The 21529-nt window shown below is 38.6% G+C and overlaps 1 protein-coding gene across 4 annotated transcripts in view; it reads left to right on the top strand.

The window, feature by feature from the left end:
• Positions 1–21529, top strand: part of LOC135615207 (uncharacterized) — a 77502-nt gene that overhangs the window by 35863 nt on the left and 20110 nt on the right. For all 4 annotated transcript variants that reach the window (XR_010487909.1, XM_065113394.1, XM_065113393.1 and 1 more), the window contains 15 exons: positions 409–557; positions 632–759; positions 841–898; positions 1331–1428; positions 5506–5590; positions 5708–5773; positions 5859–5918; positions 6389–6475; positions 6569–6743; positions 8089–8132; positions 8201–8329; positions 8405–8533; positions 8637–8689; positions 8758–8806; positions 14084–14142. Coding sequence is in view for 3 of the 4 variants with exons in the window: in XM_065113394.1 (XP_064969466.1) it covers positions 409–557; positions 632–759; positions 841–898; positions 1331–1428; positions 5506–5590; positions 5708–5773; positions 5859–5918; positions 6389–6475; positions 6569–6743; positions 8089–8132; positions 8201–8329; positions 8405–8533; positions 8637–8689; positions 8758–8806; positions 14084–14142 (1369 nt within the window). In the remaining variant the exon portion in view is untranslated. The remainder of the gene's footprint in view (positions 1–408; positions 558–631; positions 760–840; positions 899–1330; positions 1429–5505; positions 5591–5707; positions 5774–5858; positions 5919–6388; positions 6476–6568; positions 6744–8088; positions 8133–8200; positions 8330–8404; positions 8534–8636; positions 8690–8757; positions 8807–14083; positions 14143–21529) is intronic.

Raw genomic sequence — 21529 nt, 5'->3', positions numbered from 1 at the left:
TCTTATATTAGGCTGATACCGGTCCTTTGGTGGATCGATACAAGTCTGTGACAAACTGGCTTACTGACATGCAATATGCCATCATTTTGCTTGGCACTGAAGGAGGGTAGGAGGAGCTGGAGAAGAAGATGAGGAGGGGGAGGAGGAAGAGGAGAAGGATAAGGGGATAATGAGGAGGCAGAGAAAGAAGAGGAAAAACTGGCAGATGGCTGGTGACTCGAGGATAGACTTTACTTTTTTTTGTAGAGAGAGAGAGAGAGAGAGAGAGAGAGAGAGAGAGGTGCTCAGGGTGTCAGTTCATTTAACGTCTGTCATGCACCAGTCTTTACTTGGATGATTCTTTCTTGCCATAATAATCTTTTGGGTTTTAGGAGATTATGTGATCATCTGCTTGGCTTATATTTGCAGGAATTGAATGGAGCATGGATAGTGATGCATCTAATGCTGCTGTTCTGGTTGCTAGTGAAGCCCATGCTATCACCTTGGCTATTGAAGGACTTTTGGGAGTCGTTTATACAGTTGCTACATTAACAGATGAAGCTGTGGAGGTGGGAGAGGTGAGATCAAGTTCTTGAAAAGTGTTGTGTAATATGCTAAATAAGATTTGACTTTGTTTTTGCTCCATTTTCAGCTTGATTCTCCTAGATGCGATACTGATCCATCAGCAGAATGCACTGGAAAGACAGCCATTTTATGTGTGTCTATGGTTAATTCAACATGGTTAACTATTCTTGATGCTTTGTCTCTTATTTTGATGAGGTAGAAAATTTAGTAATTGAATTCTTAGTGTTCTTATAGTTTCCATTATATATATTGAGAAGATGATGAGACTATATGTAGGTCGCAAGGGGAAGCTATAATACTGGAGATTCTTAAAGGATATCAAGCGTTTACCCAAGTAAGTAGTACTTCCAGTAAAGCATGTTTGTCTTCTTGCATCTGTTCTGTGGCTTCCATATGAAGTTGGAAGAATCCTTAGATTTGTAATATTTACTGCTATCTGGTGTATATGTAACATTTAAACAAAAATCTAAATGCTCATAGTTTAGGTAGGGATAGTGCTTTGCATGATACTCAATGACGCAAAAGATCCATGTAGCCGACCTTGATAGTAGGAACATTATGTTCTTGTTGCATGGTCACTATGTATAATGATTTCCTCAGGACTATTAAGTTCTCTCCAAAGAATTAGAATTCCATGTCACTTGAGATGCAGCTGCAAATGGATTATTTGTTGTATTTCCTCACATTATCTATGTTTAAGTGCTAACCAGTGGAACTATTTATCTACCTCAGAAAGAGCAGTTACACTTTTGCTTCATGGTTTCAGGCATGTGGAGTACTTCGTGCTGTAGAACCTTTAAATTCTTTCTTGGCATCGCTATGTAAATTTACCATCAACATTCCAAGTGAGGGAGAAAAGAAAAGGTAATATTTCCTGCTTCCTGGGTGCGTGTCTCTTCTTGAATTGGTTTTCCTATCTTCGTAACTGGTTTTTTTTAGTTGTTCAGACAAGTATATATGTGGCGGTAGGCCTCATGGTTCATTATATAAACTCTTAAAAACCCTTGGCAATGTGGCAACCCTCATATATCCTTGTTTTTTTGCCTAAAGAGTAGGTAAATGCAAACCCTAAATCTAACACCCAACTTTTAAGCTTGGACTGAAGTGTTCTAATTCAACATTTAGTCCAGATCAACAATCCTGGTGAAACCTTTCAGAGGCTTTCATTGATACCACATCAGAACATCCTGTTTCTTGAAGAAAAATCTTGTTTAGACATTTACCAGTCAACATGGGTGGCACACAAAAAATTAATCCCTAATTTGAGTTGCTTGAATGACCAGACAGAATCATTTGAATCCTACTGGTTAAGCATTAGCTTTAAACAGAAAACTAGACTAAATGGGTTGTTCAGACCTAGACTACATAACAAATAATTGGTCAATCCATTTGAAAGCTATTATTTTCATGAAGCTGAACTGAAATCCAACATTTACTTAGAAAGCTGAACTGAACTACTTCTGTCTAACCTTAATCCTCATAAAAAATGTGGGCAAAAGTTTCTGAGGGTTTTTATTTGTATCAGGCCAGAACAGGTTGTTTTGCATATTGAGATCTTGGTGACTGCTCAACATGAGGTGCAACCATGGAAGTTAGTCTCTGATTGAATTTCTTGAAATGATTGTGTAAGAACCATTGATGCAGTATGGTATGTTAAACATTAGAAGACATTGAACCTTCCCATTGGCATGCATTCAGCAGGAATAGAATATATGAATTTGCCAATTATGAGCTGGGTGCTTTAACCATTCAACAATGGATGATTAACAGACATCATCAACATTGTGAATAACCTAATCCTAATTGAAATGAAATCTTTAGGAGGAATCAATGTAACAACATCAATTCAAATCCTGGATCTCGAATTGAGTGAGATATTAAGAGAGGTAAAGAATTGTCACTATTTGTTTAGATTCATGGTTCAAATTCAGTTCAGCGGAATCTTTCAATCACATTGTTCTCTATCAAAATTGCTTTAAGAAATTCTTTGATCCCCCATATTTGGAGTATACTACTTTTATGTGATTCGTAGGGTTCAACAAACAATCGATATTTCATGATTGAAGTTGTAGGATTGATTTTGGTAGCGGTCCTCATACCTCTTATTAACAATTGAAAGATTGTGGGGGAAAATGTCATATGAGCAAACCTTAGGTGAAGGTGAGCATGAATCCTACATTGTCTCTGCATGATACTCGATCATTAGTGTACCTCTTTCTTCCACTTATTCAAGTGCACATTGTAAAGCTAAGTAAATCATGAATCATGATTCACATTCACCAAATTTTCAAGATGTACAAGGTTCCAAATATTTGATATTATTTAATTTATTTTTATTGTAAACTTGTCAATTTGAAGTTAGTTTATATCAAGGTTCATAATTTCGTACCATACTAGAGTATCGAGCTCAGCTCGGTACGGTACGATATGAGTATAGCAAGCAGTATACCAGTATATATATATATATATATATATATATATATATCTTCTCGCGTGGGGAGAAGAAAACAAGTTTCTTCTCCACGTGAAGCCTCAGTGATGCCGTCGAGGCTTCTTCTCCTCGTGTGGATGAGAAGTCGCTGACGACGTTGAGGCCTCATCACCTCAGATGCATTTGCGGCATTTGGCGAGGGAGGGCGGCGACGGATCAAGATCGTCGAGGGAGAGCGGCACTGATCTCCAGGTTCTCCCTTTTCTTCTCCCTCGGCTAAAACCGCCCCGTAATGGGCGGCGACGGTCGAAATCGACTGTCACCGATCGATTTCGTATGGTAATGGGGTGGAAATAGCCCTAGTTAATGGTATCGCTCGATACGGGCGGTATCATTCGAAATTAAAAACCCAGGTTTGTATAATAATGAGAAGGCATATGCATTTGTGATGGTTATATTTAAAGATGTAGTAGTCTTTTGTCGAAAAATATGAGAATGTACAAGCAAAGATACATTGGGCCTCCTTATATTGAAATCATCCTTAATGTTTTACACATTATTTTATGTATCCATGATATGACTGACGATAATGTTAGAAAACTAGGGTTTGACTTACTGTTTTGACTGGGTGTGCCGGTCGACGACGACATGGCATGTGGTCCCCTTTGTCGATGTGTCGAGTGTCGCTATGGCGACGATTGTCGACAGCAAAAAAAAAAGCCCAAAAAACATTGGAAAATACCTGAAAATAGGAAAAAAAAACTTATATTAGGGTTTTTTATTTGGAACTAAAAGTAAGTTTAGTATAATTTCATAAAAAATCATCTAAATTAGGACGGAATAGCGACACATTTTTTGAAGATTTGAGGAGCAACGTTGTGGCACGTTTGAACCGTTCTTATGTTGATATTGAAATATCTACAAAGATGTGACTTGAATTATTAGATTATGAGTTAAACTATGTATTTGTATATCAATATGGCATATTTGTTGGAACCAATCTTGAAATTGCTCCCATGATATGTTATATTTATACACTATATGCCATTGGTGTATCTATGTTGTGATAGTTGTAGCCTAATCATCGTGAACCACACGTGTCCGAGATGGCTTCTGAGGGAAGTATGATTGTGGTATGTATTGGTGTGGATGTTGGAGAACATTGGAACTTCTTCTTTTGCCATTGTCCTGTTGCTCTATATCATAAGACTGATCAACCTCGGAAAAGAATGATCAACTATTATTATACTGCTGTTGGCCGTAATATCCTCCATAATATGTTGTTTGGGAATACGATGAGCTCCGCTCTTTGTTTACATTGTATAGGCTCGATCGTATCTGCTCAAAATCATTGAATGCCTTCCCCTTTCATGTATAAACCTGATCAATACCACTTTGAGCTCCATGATTTGTATTTTGGGTGGCAGGAATAAAATGCTACTCCTCGGTCCATGCACTACTCTGAAATTGAGTAGATGGAACCATCGACTCCTTGGCGTCGCTGCCATCATCAGTGGAGGCGCTGCTGTCCATGTCATCGCCATGTCTATGGACCGAGTGGGTTGTTGAAAGTGATTGAGAAGGTGTCTCGTTGTCCAATTCGATTCTTTCTAATGGAGTGGCTAATGCTATTGCTTTCCCCTTTGCCGTTGCACGCTGAGCGGACGGTTGTGACGGTTGGGTGTCATGACCTCGAGTTGTCTGAATTCTTCTGCTATGTTCTGATCGAGGGGGTCTTTCTCTTGCTAGGGATTTTTCTGAAAAATTATAGGTCTCAAGTTTAATTCTAGGTTTCAACATCTATGATACTATTGAATTTTGGAGTTGTATCACCCAAAATAGTAGGAAACCTCAATTGCCACAAATAGTAGGCCTTGACCATACAAGATTTGATGAACACATAATAGAGGTTTTGTAAATGATAGAACGTACTAGACACTAGACAGTATTGCTCATGACCAAACTTTCATTTTTCTTAGTCTTCTCTTCACAAACGGTGTGGCCACTAATCCTTTTACCCTATTTTCCTTGGAAGCATATGGGTTAACAGTGTCAGATTTTTTTATTGTGTGGTGAAATTTTGGATAGAAAGGTTTAGCAAATTACTTTATGTATTTTCATTTCATATCACTTGTGACACTTACAAGAACAGCTGCAGAAAGTGGTTCTCTAAATATACAAACTAATATTTCTAATTTCTTTTCCAAAGTTCACTTCAACCTTCACACTAAATGTCAATCCTGCCAAATGCTTGTCTAAGTATCAAAATTATACTAAGGAAGTCATTTTACCTAATATCTGATAGATCTACGAAGGCTTCGAAAACAGTAGCATAGTTTAGCTTCTATCATTTTCTGTTCCTTGATGTACTAACAGCATATTCAGTCTGTAAACATCAGTTTTTTAAATATTATTTGTTAACATTATGGTAATATGCTTTTATTGTTTTCTAATGCTATTTTCTGAGGGCTCCATTGAAGCTATTGTCTGTGTTTTGCAAATTCTACCAGTGTTCTACTCTCTCCTGGATCAAAGAGGTCAGACTCCCTACCTGATCAGCGAGATAATGTTGTTTTAACCCCTAAAAATGTGCAGGTTATGCTTCTTTTTTCTCTAGTTTGATTGATATTTTTAATGAGACTATGTTCTATTATTATTATCTCTAAGCGTAGAAGTTCGCGGGCTGATTGCTTCTTACTATTGTTTACTTAGGCATTGAGAACACTCTTCAATGTAGCACACCGCTTGCATAATGTCTTGGGTCCATCCTGGGTTTTGGTATGAATTTTGTGCTCACTACTTCTCGAATCGAAATAATCATCTTTATAAGTTCTAAAATTTAGCTATGTCCTGCAAGTTGTAGGTCTTGGAGACTCTGGCGTCTCTAGATAGAACCATTCATTCTCCTCATGCATCTACCCAGGTAAATCATGATTAAGAAGTTGCATATTTTGCTGAGAAAAGAGTCCCATTTGTTTTAAGTTGTTGAGTCGTTTCTTGTAGATGGACAAACTAACAATAGTAGGAAAATGTTGAATTTCTTTGTCCCTTGATTAAATGTGCTCCATCTGAGAGATAAATAATTATTCTTGGCTGCTAGTGGTGTCCATTTTTCCAATTAAATCCCAAATGTATTAGCTGTGGAAAGCTCATGATATATATTGTCTTTTAGTTGAATTCTGATGGAGCTGGTAACTGCCAAAGTTTTCCTAAGTGTATATAAACTGACAAGGTGTTTTATTTTTTAACCTTTTCTTGAATTTCAAGTTTTATCCTTGGGAAGGGCAGTCTCATTATGGCTGTAGCAGGAACATGTTTTACGCTCATTATCAAGATAAGGTGCATATAAATGTTTTTCGAGGCCATTCATTCGTTCCATGTGTGTGTATATAGGAAGTTTCAGCTTCTGCTTCAAGACTTGCAAGAGAAACATCTGGGCACTATACTGACTTCCACATTCTCTCTTCTTTGAATTCTCAGGTTGGAGCAGTGACATTCGTTTTGCAGTTGTAGTTTTCATTTTGTCTTATTTTTTGACTTACATTCTGATAACTAATCTCCTGTGATTTAAAGCTATTCGAAAGTTCAGCATTAATGCATGTATCTGCAGTGAAGTCACTGCTATCTGCATTACGTCAGTTATCAAGTCAGTGCAGTTCTGGAAATTCTCAAGCGCAAAGTCAGCAGATTGGAGGTGTTGCATTCTCGGTGGAGCGCATGACGTCTATACTTGTAAATAATCTCCACAGTGAGTAATTAGTTTTTTTGTTTTCTATTCTTCCAATAGACCATCCTGTACCTTGCTGTTTCTTGATGTTGCTGACATATTGATGTAGATAGGGTAACATGGCAGGTTGGTAGCTGTAGGCAAGATGTTATTTTGTATACAAATAAAACTGTTTAAAGATGTAAGGAAGAAAAAAATGAAAGAAGTAACTCGTGGAATCTATTAATTAACTCATTTATTCATCTTTATGAACAAATTGATATCTGCAACATTATTCTGAAGAACAATCGCTAACAACTCATTTTTTGCTATTTTAAATAGAACAAAGAATATAGGCACTGAACAACCTTGAGTCAACTCTAGGTGATAAATATTTTAAGGGCATTTTTCCAAGACAAGGGTTTTATTCTACTTCATGGACCATGGAATAAATGTTTAAATAGATTTATCATTTACCTATTTAAGTAGATTTGAAGCTACTTGGTTTGACTAAAATGATACTTGTAGTTGAAGTCCTAAACTATTTGGTGTTGCAAGGATATATTTAATAAGCCATTTCACAAATGTAAGAGGACATTTTTAGTAGCATTCAACAATATTGTACGTGAAGTTTGTTATGTCCTTAATACTTTATACAGTTATATTCATGCTATCTAATGAATAATGAGATGATTTATTCAGTACTAGTTTGTCATAGGACTAAAAGGCAGATATTGACATGCCAATGACATATTGGCATGGTCGAAGTATTGCACTAGAAGGTATTTGCCATGTGTTGTGCCAACCTGTGCTGGAGATGCTAATATATGGTTTGGTCAATTTTTTTTGGTGTCCTAGATGACCCTGTGCCAGAAAATGATAATACTTGGTGAAAATATTTTGTGGATTTGTAGCTAATAGCTGGCATTAATGAAAAATCTCAATATAAATGAGCAACTCAAAAATAAAGTGATCTTTCATTTTACTTCTAATAACTTTAAAGCGTAAAAGAAAAGAAACAAATTTGTTAGTCCCTAGGCTCATTCCATTTTGAATTGACCTTTGAAATTGACACACATTCTGAAATAAATATTTGAAGTGTTGTGATGAAGATTCAGGTTTTGATAGCACGAGCTATTTCATCTAACTTCCACGGAAGTCACCCACACTAGTCATGGTCCTGAATGCAATTGGCATAACGACAAGAGAAATAGTTGTTTTTGGGTCTGGGGCTGGTAATATAGATATTGTATATTCTGCAGAACTAAGAGGCTTTTGGAATCTTGGTTTGTTCACAATCCTACTATATATGCAATGTAGGAATTGTTTAAACTTGAATTTTGTTGTGACAATCCCACTTATATTGAGTCGATCTTCTATCTTGCAGGGGTTGAGCCCCTATGGGATCAAATTGTTGCTCATCTTCTTGAGGTGATTTTGACGATACATTTTTTTAATGCATCTTGGTTTTGAGATTGACATGAAGTTGATCTTCCCAGCTAGCTGATAATTCAAACCCACAAGTAAGAAATTTGGCACTAGATGCACTAGATCAGTCAATTTGTGCAGTCTTGGGCTCTGATGAATTTCAGGGCATTAAAGCATCTCAACAGTTGCCTGATTCTCATGTGAGTATTATTATTATTTTTTCAGGATGTCACTTTTATTGAGCATAGTTAATTGAGTGGTATGCTTCTTTATAGGATGCCAAAGATGCTGAAGTTGGATCATTTGAATGTGTTTTTCTATCTCCGTTGTTGGTTCTTTATATGTCTAGTCAGAGCCTTGATGTTCGGGCAGGATCATTAAAAATATTATTGCATGTTTTAGAGGTATTGCTATTCTCTTCTCAACTTCATAGAACATATTGCTTGCATGATGATTGAACTATCATCTTGCCTTTGTATTCTTATATCATTTAATCATTACACACAGAGACATGGCGACAAACTGTATTATAGCTGGCCCAGTATACTTAAATTGTTGAGGTTTGTTTCTTATGTCTTGGACTCTAGCTTCTTCTTTATTTTACACCTTATAAATTTTGTATTATTAGGGCTGTGGCTGATGCATCAGAGAGAGATCTTGTGCCATTAGGATTCCAGGTAATGTGATATCCCTCCATGTGTAATGAAAAAAATGAATTTGCATTAACTTGTTCTGGTGGCACTAAAAATTGACAAGGAGTACATCACCATGTCATCAAAAGGAAAGAAGTAAGATGTAGAGAAGTTATTAATTTGTGAATTTATACCTTTTTTATCCCAGAATTAAAAATTTGTTGTGGAAACCTCTTTTGATTAGATATTAAGTGAATTAAAAAAATTGCAATCATCTAGCAAGTTGGAATTCAGCAGATGGCAGCTCATTCTTTCACTTATGTTGTAATTTTGAAAATTGGTTTTTCATTTCATTCTCATTGCAGATCATTTGTTGATTTATCCATGGAATTTATAAAGTATGGTGTATTATATGCTGTCTTAATGACAATTGTCATTCTGATGATATGACAAAATTGTAGTCTTCTGTAAACATATACTGCTGAGAATATTGTGAATGCAAATTTGTCATTATTGTTATGATGAGATGGATATATACAAGTAATTGAACTATAAAGTGGGTCAAGTTATCCGTTTGTTCAAATGTTTTTCTTTGTTTCAATTTTCAAGATAGAATAAGTAGTAGTAGATGTGATGTAGCTAGTCTTACAACAACAAATTTCATAATATGGAATCTAGTTGTCCTTGACTATGGAATGACTGTTAATTATTCTGGCAACAAATTGGTAGGAAATTAGTCAAATCAAGGACTGATGCTAATGTCAAACTCATGTTTATGATGTTTCATCTATGCACATGATGAAAAAACCAAATTAAAATAATCCACTACCCAAGTGTAATTGACACTAAATTGTTCTTTGAAATTGTCAAATCCTCCAATCCAAGTAATGCCTCATATGTTTGTTTTGGGTTTCAAGGACTTGGTGTCTGTGAGAGAGAAGGCTCAGGCTCTGACCTTCAATACATGACACCATGGCAGAACTGATGCTTGATTGGAAGAGGTGACGAGGCATATCATATAGAAGGAATTTCCATGTCTTTGATATTTTCGTCTCTTATGTTTGCTGCCACCTTCGTCTACCATTTGCAGTCTCTGTTCTGACTGGCAACCTGTGCTAGTCCACAGAATATTAGAATCCAGTTAGGTCCTAGAGTGTGGTCCTTTTGCCACACTTTTAAAAGATCGACGCGTAATTAGCAATAACAAATTACCTTCATGAATGCCATTTATTTGGCTATTCATTCAGATTGGCATATATGCCATAACTTGAAGTAATAAAGGTTCATCAGATAACAAAGGGGCTCATGATAGATCAAAATTTGGATGTAGCTCCATTGAAATTTGAGTTATGACAATCCTATTTGTACATCCTGTCATGAGGAGATGGAGTTCACGAATAGGGATATTGAATATCAGTCACAACATTCTTAATGCTGGGTAATTATCAGAAGTGGCTTCACCTGATGGAGACTAATGCAGCTAGTTTTGGTTATGATGACTTAACCCATAGAAGCATAGGGAGGTAACTAAAATTTGGCCAAACTCCAAGTAGCAAATTGTATAGACTTTTTTTTTCAGATAATGATAGAGCTGTCGTATCTTTTCTTATTGCTTAGGTCTTATTCCAACCTTATCTTCTTCTTTTGGCAACTTCTTTTCTCAATCAATTTGATGTATTATTGTTGCATTTATAGGGTTTTTTGGATATATCCAAACTAAGGTTTCAAATGGCAGTTGAACTTGAAGATATTGACTGATATTTATTGGTCTGACAAAGGATTTGGGTCAAGACCATATAAGATGCTATCGAGTGATATTGAATTTTTAAATTAATGTTTTGTTAATACAGGGTGACACAGATTGGTTTATCATTTGGTATATTGATTCTGTACCTGTTCAATCAATTGCTGAAATTGATATTGAACTTAGATTTAAATTCTTGTGTTTAACCAAAGGTCTCAAATATCAGGTACACCATCGGGTATGCAACAGTATATAGCTGGCTGATAGGGGACCAACACTTAGATAAGCGATTTTGCCCCATCTGGTTTAAAACTGAGCATACCATGTCAGGCATACTGTTCGGTTTGTGCTACTATTGCTCCTTTAGCAGATGACAGTCTATTCGCTTCTCCAGATCTAATATAGATCCACTAGGGGGCTTTTTATGGCTGTTTGGAGGGCTTTGTAAAGCTTCTCTCCCTTACTTCTTCACCACTGTCTCTACCCATTCTTAATGCCAATTCTTCCCAAGGCACTCTCAATCTTATTATTCTAATTCCATTTTTTCAAATCAAGATAAATTTCAAAGGATTGAAGGGTTGTTCCCAAGGAGCCATCCAAACTTGAAATTGAAATTAATAACTTAATTTCTCTTGCATGAAGATGCATTCATGTGATTTTTTCTCTTAAAGTCATGATTTCAAGGATTTAAACATAAATTTTAGTTTTTTTCCTTCAAGTTTATATATGATTTGGTGAATGTTTTTTGTCAGAATTCTTGTGGGTTCATTTGAGTTTGACCAAAATTTCTGTGGACCTGTGCCGATCCATCCTAGATCCTTGTGGATCTAGCCTAGATCCACACAAGTTCAGCCTAACTCCACAGGGATTCGGCTTAGATCCTGGTGGATCTACCATACAATTCTGATTTTATCTTGTATTACCATACATCCATTTTGATATCCACATGTATGCTTCATTAGCTTTCTGTATATATTTCTATTTCTCCGACATTATAACTGATCAAGCCTAACTACATTTTACACTTGTTCCGTAAAAAAATCTTTCAATCTAAGAGGCAATCAGTAATCTTACAACAATCAAACCTCTGCATCTTTTATCATCCCCGTTTAATTTCATTGATATATCTTCTTTGATATCCCACTTCTTGTCGAATAATAGGGCAAATATATGTAATTTCTTATTTTCTACTAAGACTTCTTTTTCATCTATTTTGAATTGAATTTTGTTACTTCTTATTTTATTTGCCAGTTTGCATTTTTGCATTTATTTTATCTTAGATTGAAAATGCTCTCTTTGGATCTTTAGTGGTGATCTCAGCTCTGACATCGTCAATAAAAAGGGTGTCACCTGCTTGCAATATAAGAAAAGCAATTTCATCTGAAATATGTATCCTAAGATCTTCCATTTTTAGTGTTAATAAATTCAAATCTATTGTAGTTGACAAGTTACTTGTTTGTCTCCTAACACATCTTTGATCGAATCAATGCTTTTAAATAATTTTTTTTTATTGAGGACACCATATTTAAAACAAGGGAAGCACTAGAATTTAATCAATATAATCACTTGAATTTGAAGCATGTTCTCTTCTAAAATAAATTTCAATTGAAGTTTCTCTTTCCAGATCTGCTGCATCCTAGTGTGACTGGAATTTAGATCACACAGAGCATAAGACAAGTTTTGCAATATGCATTATGATAATTTTGGAATTTTCTCCTCAGTTATTTTTTTTCTACAGTCTTAGTACTTTCCGAGCATCCAATTTTCTTTTGATCTATTGGGGATCTTTTGAGCATTTTGTTACATTTGAAAATTCTCTAGTCAAATGCTGTTTTAGATGGGTTAATTCTCTGTTCCGACAAATGTTGTCATTTCATTATCAATGATGACATAGCTCCAAGCGGTATCATGCCAGATCAAAGCTATGCTGCTTTTGGCTCTTTTTCCTACATATGATCTGATCCACAAGTAATAATATTTTCATTTGTTTAAAAAATAACCTTAGCTTTGCAAGGATCTGTTTTAGATCCGTAGAGATTTAGGCTAGATCTATTCGAATCTAGCCTAGATCTAGCATGAATAGCACTAATCTATCCAAATCTCTAAATTAAACTCAAATTAGGTATAAATGGAAGAAATTTAGGCTATGTTCGGCCTGTAAACTAAACCCAAATTAGGTATAAATGAAAGAAATCTTGGCTATGATTGGCCCAAATGAAAGAAACCTAATTGAAAGAAATTTAAGGAGATTAGGTTAAGAAATTAGATACAGATTTACGGAATTTTTTGAAGGCATTCAAGACAAAATTTTGTTGCTGTTCATAAGGGTTTAAAATTTAGTATATCGGAAAAGTTAAACACAATTGGTGATGGATTTTTCTTTTTTATAAAGATCTTAAGAACAATGTTGTAGATGTAAAAAAGTTTAAAGATAGAATTATAAATCTAAAGTTTGTCGAGGGTTAAGAGATTTTGAATGTTAGAAGTGCTTATGTCCTCAGGTTGGACTAAATGATCAAACTGAAAGAAAGGTTTGGGGAAAACTTAGACGATATCATTCAAAGAATACATATAATTATAATTGAAAATTTTATAGTTGAAGGAGATTAAAATGGTCACTTGGGAAAATGGTATGATGAATTTGAAGGAGTGCATGAGGGATTTGGTCACGGGGAGAGAATTAAGAAGGGTGGTATCATTTTGGATTTTATGACTTCGTATGATCTTATAATTGTAAATACTTAAAGAAGAGAGATGAACATTTAATTACTGATAAAAGTGTTCACAATTATGTTATATAGGCCTTTTCTTTCATTAAAAAGTTAGATAAAGTTATATGCAAGAATTGTAAAGTTATATCTAGTGAAAGTACAATGAATCAACATAGGTTGATAACATTAGATATTTGTTATAGAAAATGGAAGAAACAAAAGACAGTAAAAAAATTAGTAGGACTAGATGTGAAATTTTAAAGATAATAATGTGAAGATTTTTAAGAATAGATAGGAAAGGGAAGTAGCTTGGAACCTAAACGGGATAATATTAATATTATTTTGGTCTACTATAGTCAATAAGATCAGGAGCTTATCAAAAGAGATTCTTGTTGAGATTAAAAGTAGAGGTGTAACTTTAATAGAGAGTTGGTGTTGGTATGAGGGAGTTCAAAAAGTAATTATTACTAAAAGATTATGCTTTAAACATTGGTAAAGTTATAAATATAAAGAGAAATTTAAAAGATATATATAATGTAGAAAAGAGGTTAAAAGAGCTATGAGTATGACAAGATATAAAACATATGATAATTTTATAACAAATTTGGTACTAACAGATAAGGAAAAAGATATATATCAAATTGCTATATATATATATATATATATATATATATATATATATATATATATATATATATATATATATATATATATATATATATATAAGGATCTCTATTTAATCTCTAGTTTGTTCTCAGATGTATAACCTAGATGTAGTATTTAATATTGCCCATGTGATAAGTTATTAAAGTGGTGGCTCTTCTGTTTTAATTATTAGCTCAACCCACTACATTTTTTTGCTTGCAGAGTATGCGCATCATCATGAATGATGGACTGTCAACCATTCCTACACACTGTCTTGATGTGTAAGTTGTTTTTCTGTCATTAATAATAACATGTCCCTGCAAATGCTTGTACATGCATATCGACACGAAGAGTGTCTATCTTATTACCTCAAAATTATTCATGGCTGTTACAAATATAACATATATTCAGGAATATAATTTATAATGCTTAAAGAGCCTAGAAATAAAAATTCACATTCTTTAAATATTCTAACATATGCATCATGTAAAAAAATTGTTTTAATGGCATAGGTTATGTTTCTATAATGTCAAAAATATCAAAATAAGTTGAACTTTTGCATGCATTCATCTCAGTTATGATAAAGTGTTTAGATTGCTTGTTAAATGATCTTCACTGTACTTGCATGCATATGTAGTTTCAATCATTAGTTTAGTGCTGATATGATGAAGACCAAAAACATATGAAGTCATTTCAATTTTATTTTTCTAAGTGTTTACAAAGTTGATCTTCAATTTAGGCCTCCATGATTGATATCTATTGAGACGTCAGGACTCCTGATAGTAATCTAGTGCATCTGTCTCTGTGTATATAGAGAGCACTTCTTACCAGAATATGTAATGCTGGTCACTTCTTTTGACATTATTTTTCCTTATGTTTCAAACCTTAATATTACATAGATAGCCTCTCTCTCACTTGTACCATAGCCATGTATGCTGTTCATTCATTTTTTTCCTTCTTATCTTTCTTTATCTGCATAAACTTGAAATGGTTTGGACCAAACAATTATAATATATGCCCTTTACCCTGTTTATAAACATGGATTCGATTTGGACAAGATAGAGTCCCCACTCATCTACCTGAAGTTATTGTATAGATTTCTCTGTTTTCTAAACTGTGCTAGTTGACTATCTTGTACTGCCTGTATATTATGGAGTAAAGAACCTATAGTTTGAATTATGCAACCAGAAAATGTCAATTACATAGGCAATCCGAAGGATTATTCTGATAGTAAATAAAAGGTTTTTGTCTTATGAACAACGAGAATACCTTATTCATCCAACGCCGTATTCATTCATGGAAAATGGCACACTGTCCTCTTTATCCACTATCCTTTCAGGTACCATATAATATTTGTAAAGGTTGGAGCTACAAGTTAGATGATCATTGAATAGTAAGAATGAAGTGGATGTACTATATTGTCTAGCGGGTGTAGTTAATGGAAGAACAAAACCACCACCTGCAGCTGCTCCTACTCCAACCAAATGACTACTGATTGTTTCAGCCATTCCTTTATTAGTACAGAAAAGACAACCAGTTGGTGAATGCCACTACCTACATGATTTAGTAATTACAACAAACAAAGTTGAATGTTCTTTCAACTCTTTCTGGTAATCAGCAGCCATTTGTTCCTAGATCCCAGGGACAGGCAGTGAAATTCATGTCAGCAGAAGTACAGACAAATGATTAAAGGTTGATGGGGAGGTGTGTCGAAAAGAGGGTTGATCCAGTGAGGTACTGGGGGGCAGGTTAGGGAGGATTGTATGAGTGGTGAAAGCAAGGTTTGCTGTACCGTAGTGTACCATCCGGTATGAGCGGTATGTACCGGTCCAACAAGCGATCAGTATGGGCAGTATATATCAGTTTGCCAGTACACCCGACTATACCATATGTTGGTACATCGGTATGTACCATATCAATGTCCGATTTGTCACGGACAAACTTCTAAACAGGATGTTTGATGTAATACTTATGTATATCCGTGTCTTTTGGTATGTTCATGCTTTGTACAGCATGTAGAGGGATGGCCGAAGGCTTAATAGTCCCATTTTAATTAGGTTGGTGGCCGCTTTAGGCTTGTAAATAAAGATTGTGTCATGTGGACACGTGTGAGAGATTTTCGGTCTGTAATGGACCATTTAACCTTTTGTTATGCAACCATTCAGAGCTTGTAAAGTCTGTTTGTAATTTGCATTGTCTATGAAGTGTTTTTCGGAAATGTTTGCTTGGGGATCCCGAATGAGGCGTTCTCTCTAACCCGTTCATTCTTTTGTTGGTCCTAAGGGACAATGGGAGGCTTCGGGGAGGCTGACCTTTGCGGACGGACACGCATGGGTGCCGCACGACTTAGGCAAAACCAGCTAAGTCCGTGACAGATGGTATCAGAGCGGGACAAGCACTCATAGAAACACTTAACATGCAAATGTGGGGGACCTAGTAGGGCTGCATTGAGGGCAGTCAGCACACGCGTGACCGTTTGGGGGAAAACGGGCATGGAGATGTAGGGAAAAGGAGTCGCTCGAAGGAGCGGGCATCTGAGGCTGGCATTCAGAGGAATGGCCAACCCTTCGCGCAAGAGGCACCACGAGAACAGAAAAGCTTGGAAGAATGGGAAGCGCACAAAGGTTGGGATGGCTGAGTTTGAGCTACGGCTCAACGTTGACAACTATACTTGATGGTGTTCAAGGCAAGCGAGGCGCTTGGTAAAGGATGAGACCATGCAAGGTGGAATGAGTTGCTCAACGACTGAAAGAGTTATGCAAAGCTCACAGAGGTGAGGGGAATTGCTAACTCGAAGAATTTGGTACTCATGCATGGGCTTGTATGCGGACGATGGAATGTTCGTGGCCATCCCAAGGTGATCGAAACTCGGCGCCATGGAGCATTGAAACTTTCTCTTCGGCATGTGAAGGATACGTTCGTAGGAGGCTGAAGTGTGCAACGAGTTCAGCATTTTGCTAGGCCTTGGAGTGGTGCAACGGGGACTGTATTGACGTGGAGTTGCAATCTAGCAATTGCGTTTGCAGGAGGCAGAACAATGCACAGTTTGTTCAGCGGATCGGAGTAGTCCAAGGGGATGGTGGTCTCCGAAACGAAGAGAGATGTTGCTCCAACGGGACAGTTATCTAGGAGGGATAAGTTCCGGCTCTCCAGAGGGAGAATCATGTGGGACGAACCTCACAAGTTGAGGAGGAGTACCTCAACAAACGACAACTCCACGAAGCTCAATAGACTGAGTAAGCGGCGAGGAATCGTCGCATGATCTCGCTCGAGAGAATGCATTGGTGGATGCATTGCGAGATCAAGTGGGGGAGCGACCCAAAGCAACACAAATGAAGGCACACTTGGAGTCGATATGGAGATCGGACTCAAGGGAGGGCTGACCCGTGGAATGGTGGGCTCGAGGGCCACCATCAACTCAATGCAAAAACGAGGAGCGGAGCAACTTAGGTGTAACTTGGCGAAGTACCCAAGCCGCATGAAGGGAGCCAGTATAGAAGATGGAACATGGAGCGGAGGCATAGTGCTTTCCTTGGACAGAGGTCAAGGACATGAACTCTTGTAAAGGCAAGAGCAGGATCATGTTGTTCCATGGGTCATTAATTCTGATGGAGCGGACTCATCTTGCATGGTGCCAAAGACGAAGGGAGCTTCTAGGCACATGCACTTTATCTCGGAGGAGCATTTGATGGAGGAACTAAGGCGACTCAATTTGCGGAGGCGAAGTTGGGTTCAGAAGGCCTTAGCACGGGGCAAGAGGACGCAGAGGCGGGTACTCATGAAGAATATGCCACAGTGTTGCCATTCAAGTTGCTATGAAGGAAGCGGTGCGCAGCGAAGATTGTGTTGGTAGGGGTAGAGGCCCAGGATCCAGACAATGGTGCACTAATTGCAGCGAAGTCGGGGGACTTCGGGAGTTACTAGGCGACGGACTGTCCTAGAGCGGTGCTTCATCTAGGTGTGACCCAAGAGTGGGTGGATGAAGGTCGATTGCCAAAGGAGCGACAAAATCGAAGGTGGAAGAGACCCTGCGATGTATTGCCAGAGGCCACACATGAAGGTTTCACAATTCGAGTTTATCCCACAAGAATCAGAATGCAATAGAGATGTCACCAGGAGGCGACATGGTGCAGCGGATCGTGGTGGAACAGTTCGTGGCAATGCGATACACACAACCTAGTCCCGTGAGGGACTAGATCATACGGAGGTATGATCGAGAGCTACTGGAAGCTCCACTTCGGTGAACAACACGACGGCAAGAAGGGCTATAGATTCAAGGAGTGAAGGCCATAGTACCGTAGAGGCGGGTCTTTCGTGTGTGCATCGAATTTTGCATCGGATGAAAACCTTGGTCATCAGCATATGGGGGCTGGGTTCCAATAAGGGAAAAGTTCGAATGCAAGTACCAGTGAGTCCCATCGGAGGGACTTGATCATGCAGAGGTATGATCGAAGCAGCTGGAGAGTTGGATTGCTCCAGAGCCCATATTCGCTTAAGGGTGCCCGACAAGTCAGAGGAAAAGGTCGAGTAAGCGAACGTTGCTACCAAGGAAGCTAAGGAGAACAGAATCGGTGCAAACCCTACAACGTGATGGTAGAGGCCATGCATGAGAGTTACAATCTGTCTTTTCATCGACCAAATGGAGCTGCTTGGAGAACACAGAGGTGTTGAAGCAGGGGGCCAAAAGGGGCGAGGAAGCGACGATGAGTCCAGAGGGGCTTAGCTACCCAAAAATCAAGCATCAGTTAGAATGGAGGTGGACTCGGAGGAGTGCCACAGAGGCATATCTACTGATTGTGAAGAAAAGGGATGCAGATGCGAGGCGACGGATAGTAGTGCCATGGTATCGCAGAGGCAGGACTTCCGTGAAAGTCATTGATCCCTTGCTCTCATGGAGGGAGAGCGCTTGGTCGTGAAAGGGGCCGAGGAGGTGGAGCATGTAGAGGCAAACTCCAAGTACCGAGACAAGGTTGAAGGGCAAAGGCCAAGGAACTTCGTAAGACCGGTGTCAACGAGCTTCTCATCAAGATAGCCGAAAGTGAAGGATTTCGGGTGATGCAAGAGTGCATAACCAAGGAACGAAGCAAGCAGTACGCGGTGCTGTACGTTTGCTACTCAGTGGAGTAGGCGGTAGGGATGATGGAGAAGACGGTACAATCCCAGACGGTACAATCCCGGATGAAAACCTTGGTCATCAGCATATGGGGGCTGGGTTCCACTAAGGGAAAAGTTCGAATGCAAGTACTAGTGAGTCCCATCGGAGGGACTTGATCATGCAGAGGTATGATCGAAGCAGCTGGAGAGTTGGATTGCTCCAGAGCCCATATTCGCTTAAGGGTGCCCGACAAGTCAGAGGAAAAGGTCGAGTAAGCGAACGTTGCTACCAAGGAAGCTAAGGAGATCAGAATCGGTGCAAACCCTACAACGTGATGGTAGAGGCCATGCATGAGAGTTACAATCTGTCTTTTCATCGACCAAATGGAGCTGCTTGGAGAACACAGAGGTGTTGAAGCAGGGGGCCGAAAGGGGCGAGGAAGCGACGATGAGTCCAGAGGGGCTTAGCTACCTAAAAATCAAGCATCAGTTAGAATGGAGGTGGACTCGGAGGAGTGCCACAGAGGCATATCTACTGATTGTGAAGAAAAGGGATGCAGATGCGAGGCGACGGATAGTAGTGCCATGGTACCGCAGAGGCGGGACTTCCGTGAAAGTCATTGATCCCTTGCTCTCATGGAGGGAGAGCGCTTGGTCGTGAAAGGGGCCGAGGAGGTGGAGCATGCAGAGGCAAACTCCAATTACCGAGACAAGGTTGAAGGGCAAAGCCAAGGAACTTCGTAAGACCGGTGTCAACGAGCTTCTCATCAAGATAGCCGAAAGTGAAGGATTTCGGGTGATGCAAGAGTGCATAACCAAGGAACGAAGCAGGCAGTACGCGGTGCTGTACGTTTGCTACTCAGTGGAGTAGGCGGTAGGGATGATGGAGAAGACGGTACAATCCCAGAGGCGACCAAACCTATGAGAGAATTACTCCAAGTTGGGGTGAAAACTTCCTGCATTCCAGAAGTTCGATGGTATTGAGAAGGTGAATCACAATAACTAACTCAACGCAAGGAGTGCAAACACTTCAAGTGCTTCAGAAGTGTGAGCAAAGAGCAGGCGAAGGCTAGTAACCAGCTCGATGCATGGAGTACAACCTCGAGGAGGCGGGCGAAGTTAAGTAACCTTTGCCTTCTCAACACTTAAGAGAATGGGCGAAACCGAGTACCCCAATTCTCTTATCTATCCAGCAGAGGAGCTCTGCACAAGTTCAAAGACCCTTCGAAGATAATGGAAGATAATAGTTGTCAAATCCTCACCAACGGTGATCAGTGCTATTGAGAGTAGATTGTCCGCTTCATTTCCCAACGAAATGCCAATCGAAAGCGGAAGTGATGCGAACCTACTTGGATGTGACAACTAAGTGAAAGAAGAGTCAATGAGCAAATTTTATGGAGGAAGGACCCAAAACTTCAGAAGTTTGCGAGACGATGCTCGTTAAAGCTCCAACAAGCATCCACCCAATTCAAGCAGCATGAGGCATTTGAGAGACTAGCGCAGTAAGGATGGTCTTTTCCTTCATTTAGAGGATCTGCAGGAATCAACAAGGATCAACACAACTCAACCAACCCCACACCAGACTCAGAGTCATTGGTGAGTTGAAGCAGCATGGCAGATCAAAGGTTCGACTACTCAAAAACAGCAGCGGAGAGCAGTTGAGAGCCAAGAGGCGCATTGCAGTTGGAGCAGAAGATTGAAGACTCAGCAAAGGCGAGGAGTTGCAGTGTCGACAAAGGCTTCGACGAGGACGTCGAAGGAATAAGTGGGGGAGAATGTCACGGACAAACTTCCAAACAAGATGTTCATGCTTTGTACAGCATGTAGAGGAACGATCGAAGGCTTAATAGTCCCATTTTAGTTAGGTTGGTGGCCGCTTTAGGCTTGTAAATAAAAGTTGTGTCATGTGGACATGTGTGAGAGATTTTCGGTCTGTAATGGATCATTTTACCCTTTGTTGTGCAACTATTCAGAGCTTGTAAAGTCTGTTTGTAATTTGCATTGTCTATGAAGTGTTTCATATTTTTCGGAAATGTTTGCTGGGGGATCCCGAATGAGGCGTTCTCTCTAACCCGTTCTCTCTTTTGTTGGTCATAAGGGACAATGGGAGGCTTCGGGGAGGCTGACCTTTGCGGACGGACACGCATGGGTGCCGCACAACTTAGGCAAAACCAGCTAAGTTCGTGACAGATTGGTACATTTCTACGGACTGATAAGGTAAACCATGGGTGAAGCCACCTTGAAGATTGATTATGCAATGACTGGGGCTAGGTGGGATGATGGTGCAGCTGTGCCATTATGTTTCATATTTGACATGGCCAGATTGCTGTGGGATGAAGATTTTAATCTGTGGTGTAATTGAAATAATAAATGATATATAATACTGATAAGGGGGCTTGTTTTTTGCTATCATCAGGGGGAAAGGGGTTCTTTTTGTCAAACAAAGCTGCAATTGGACATGCTAACGTGGTGAATTAATAGTGGGGTCATGATAATAGGTTTCTGGATTGTACTAAGGTGAGATATGATTTAATTGGAAAGAGAGCCATGATGACATAATGTGAATGTCATGAC

The sequence above is a fragment of the Musa acuminata genome, chromosome BXJ2-6 (genome assembly GCF_036884655.1).
Source record: "Musa acuminata AAA Group cultivar baxijiao chromosome BXJ2-6, Cavendish_Baxijiao_AAA, whole genome shotgun sequence".
In the NCBI taxonomy this organism is placed as follows: Eukaryota; Viridiplantae; Streptophyta; class Magnoliopsida; order Zingiberales; family Musaceae; genus Musa; species Musa acuminata.
The sequence above is the reverse complement of the archived record's forward strand: the minus strand, read 5'-3'. Positions and strand labels throughout refer to the sequence as shown.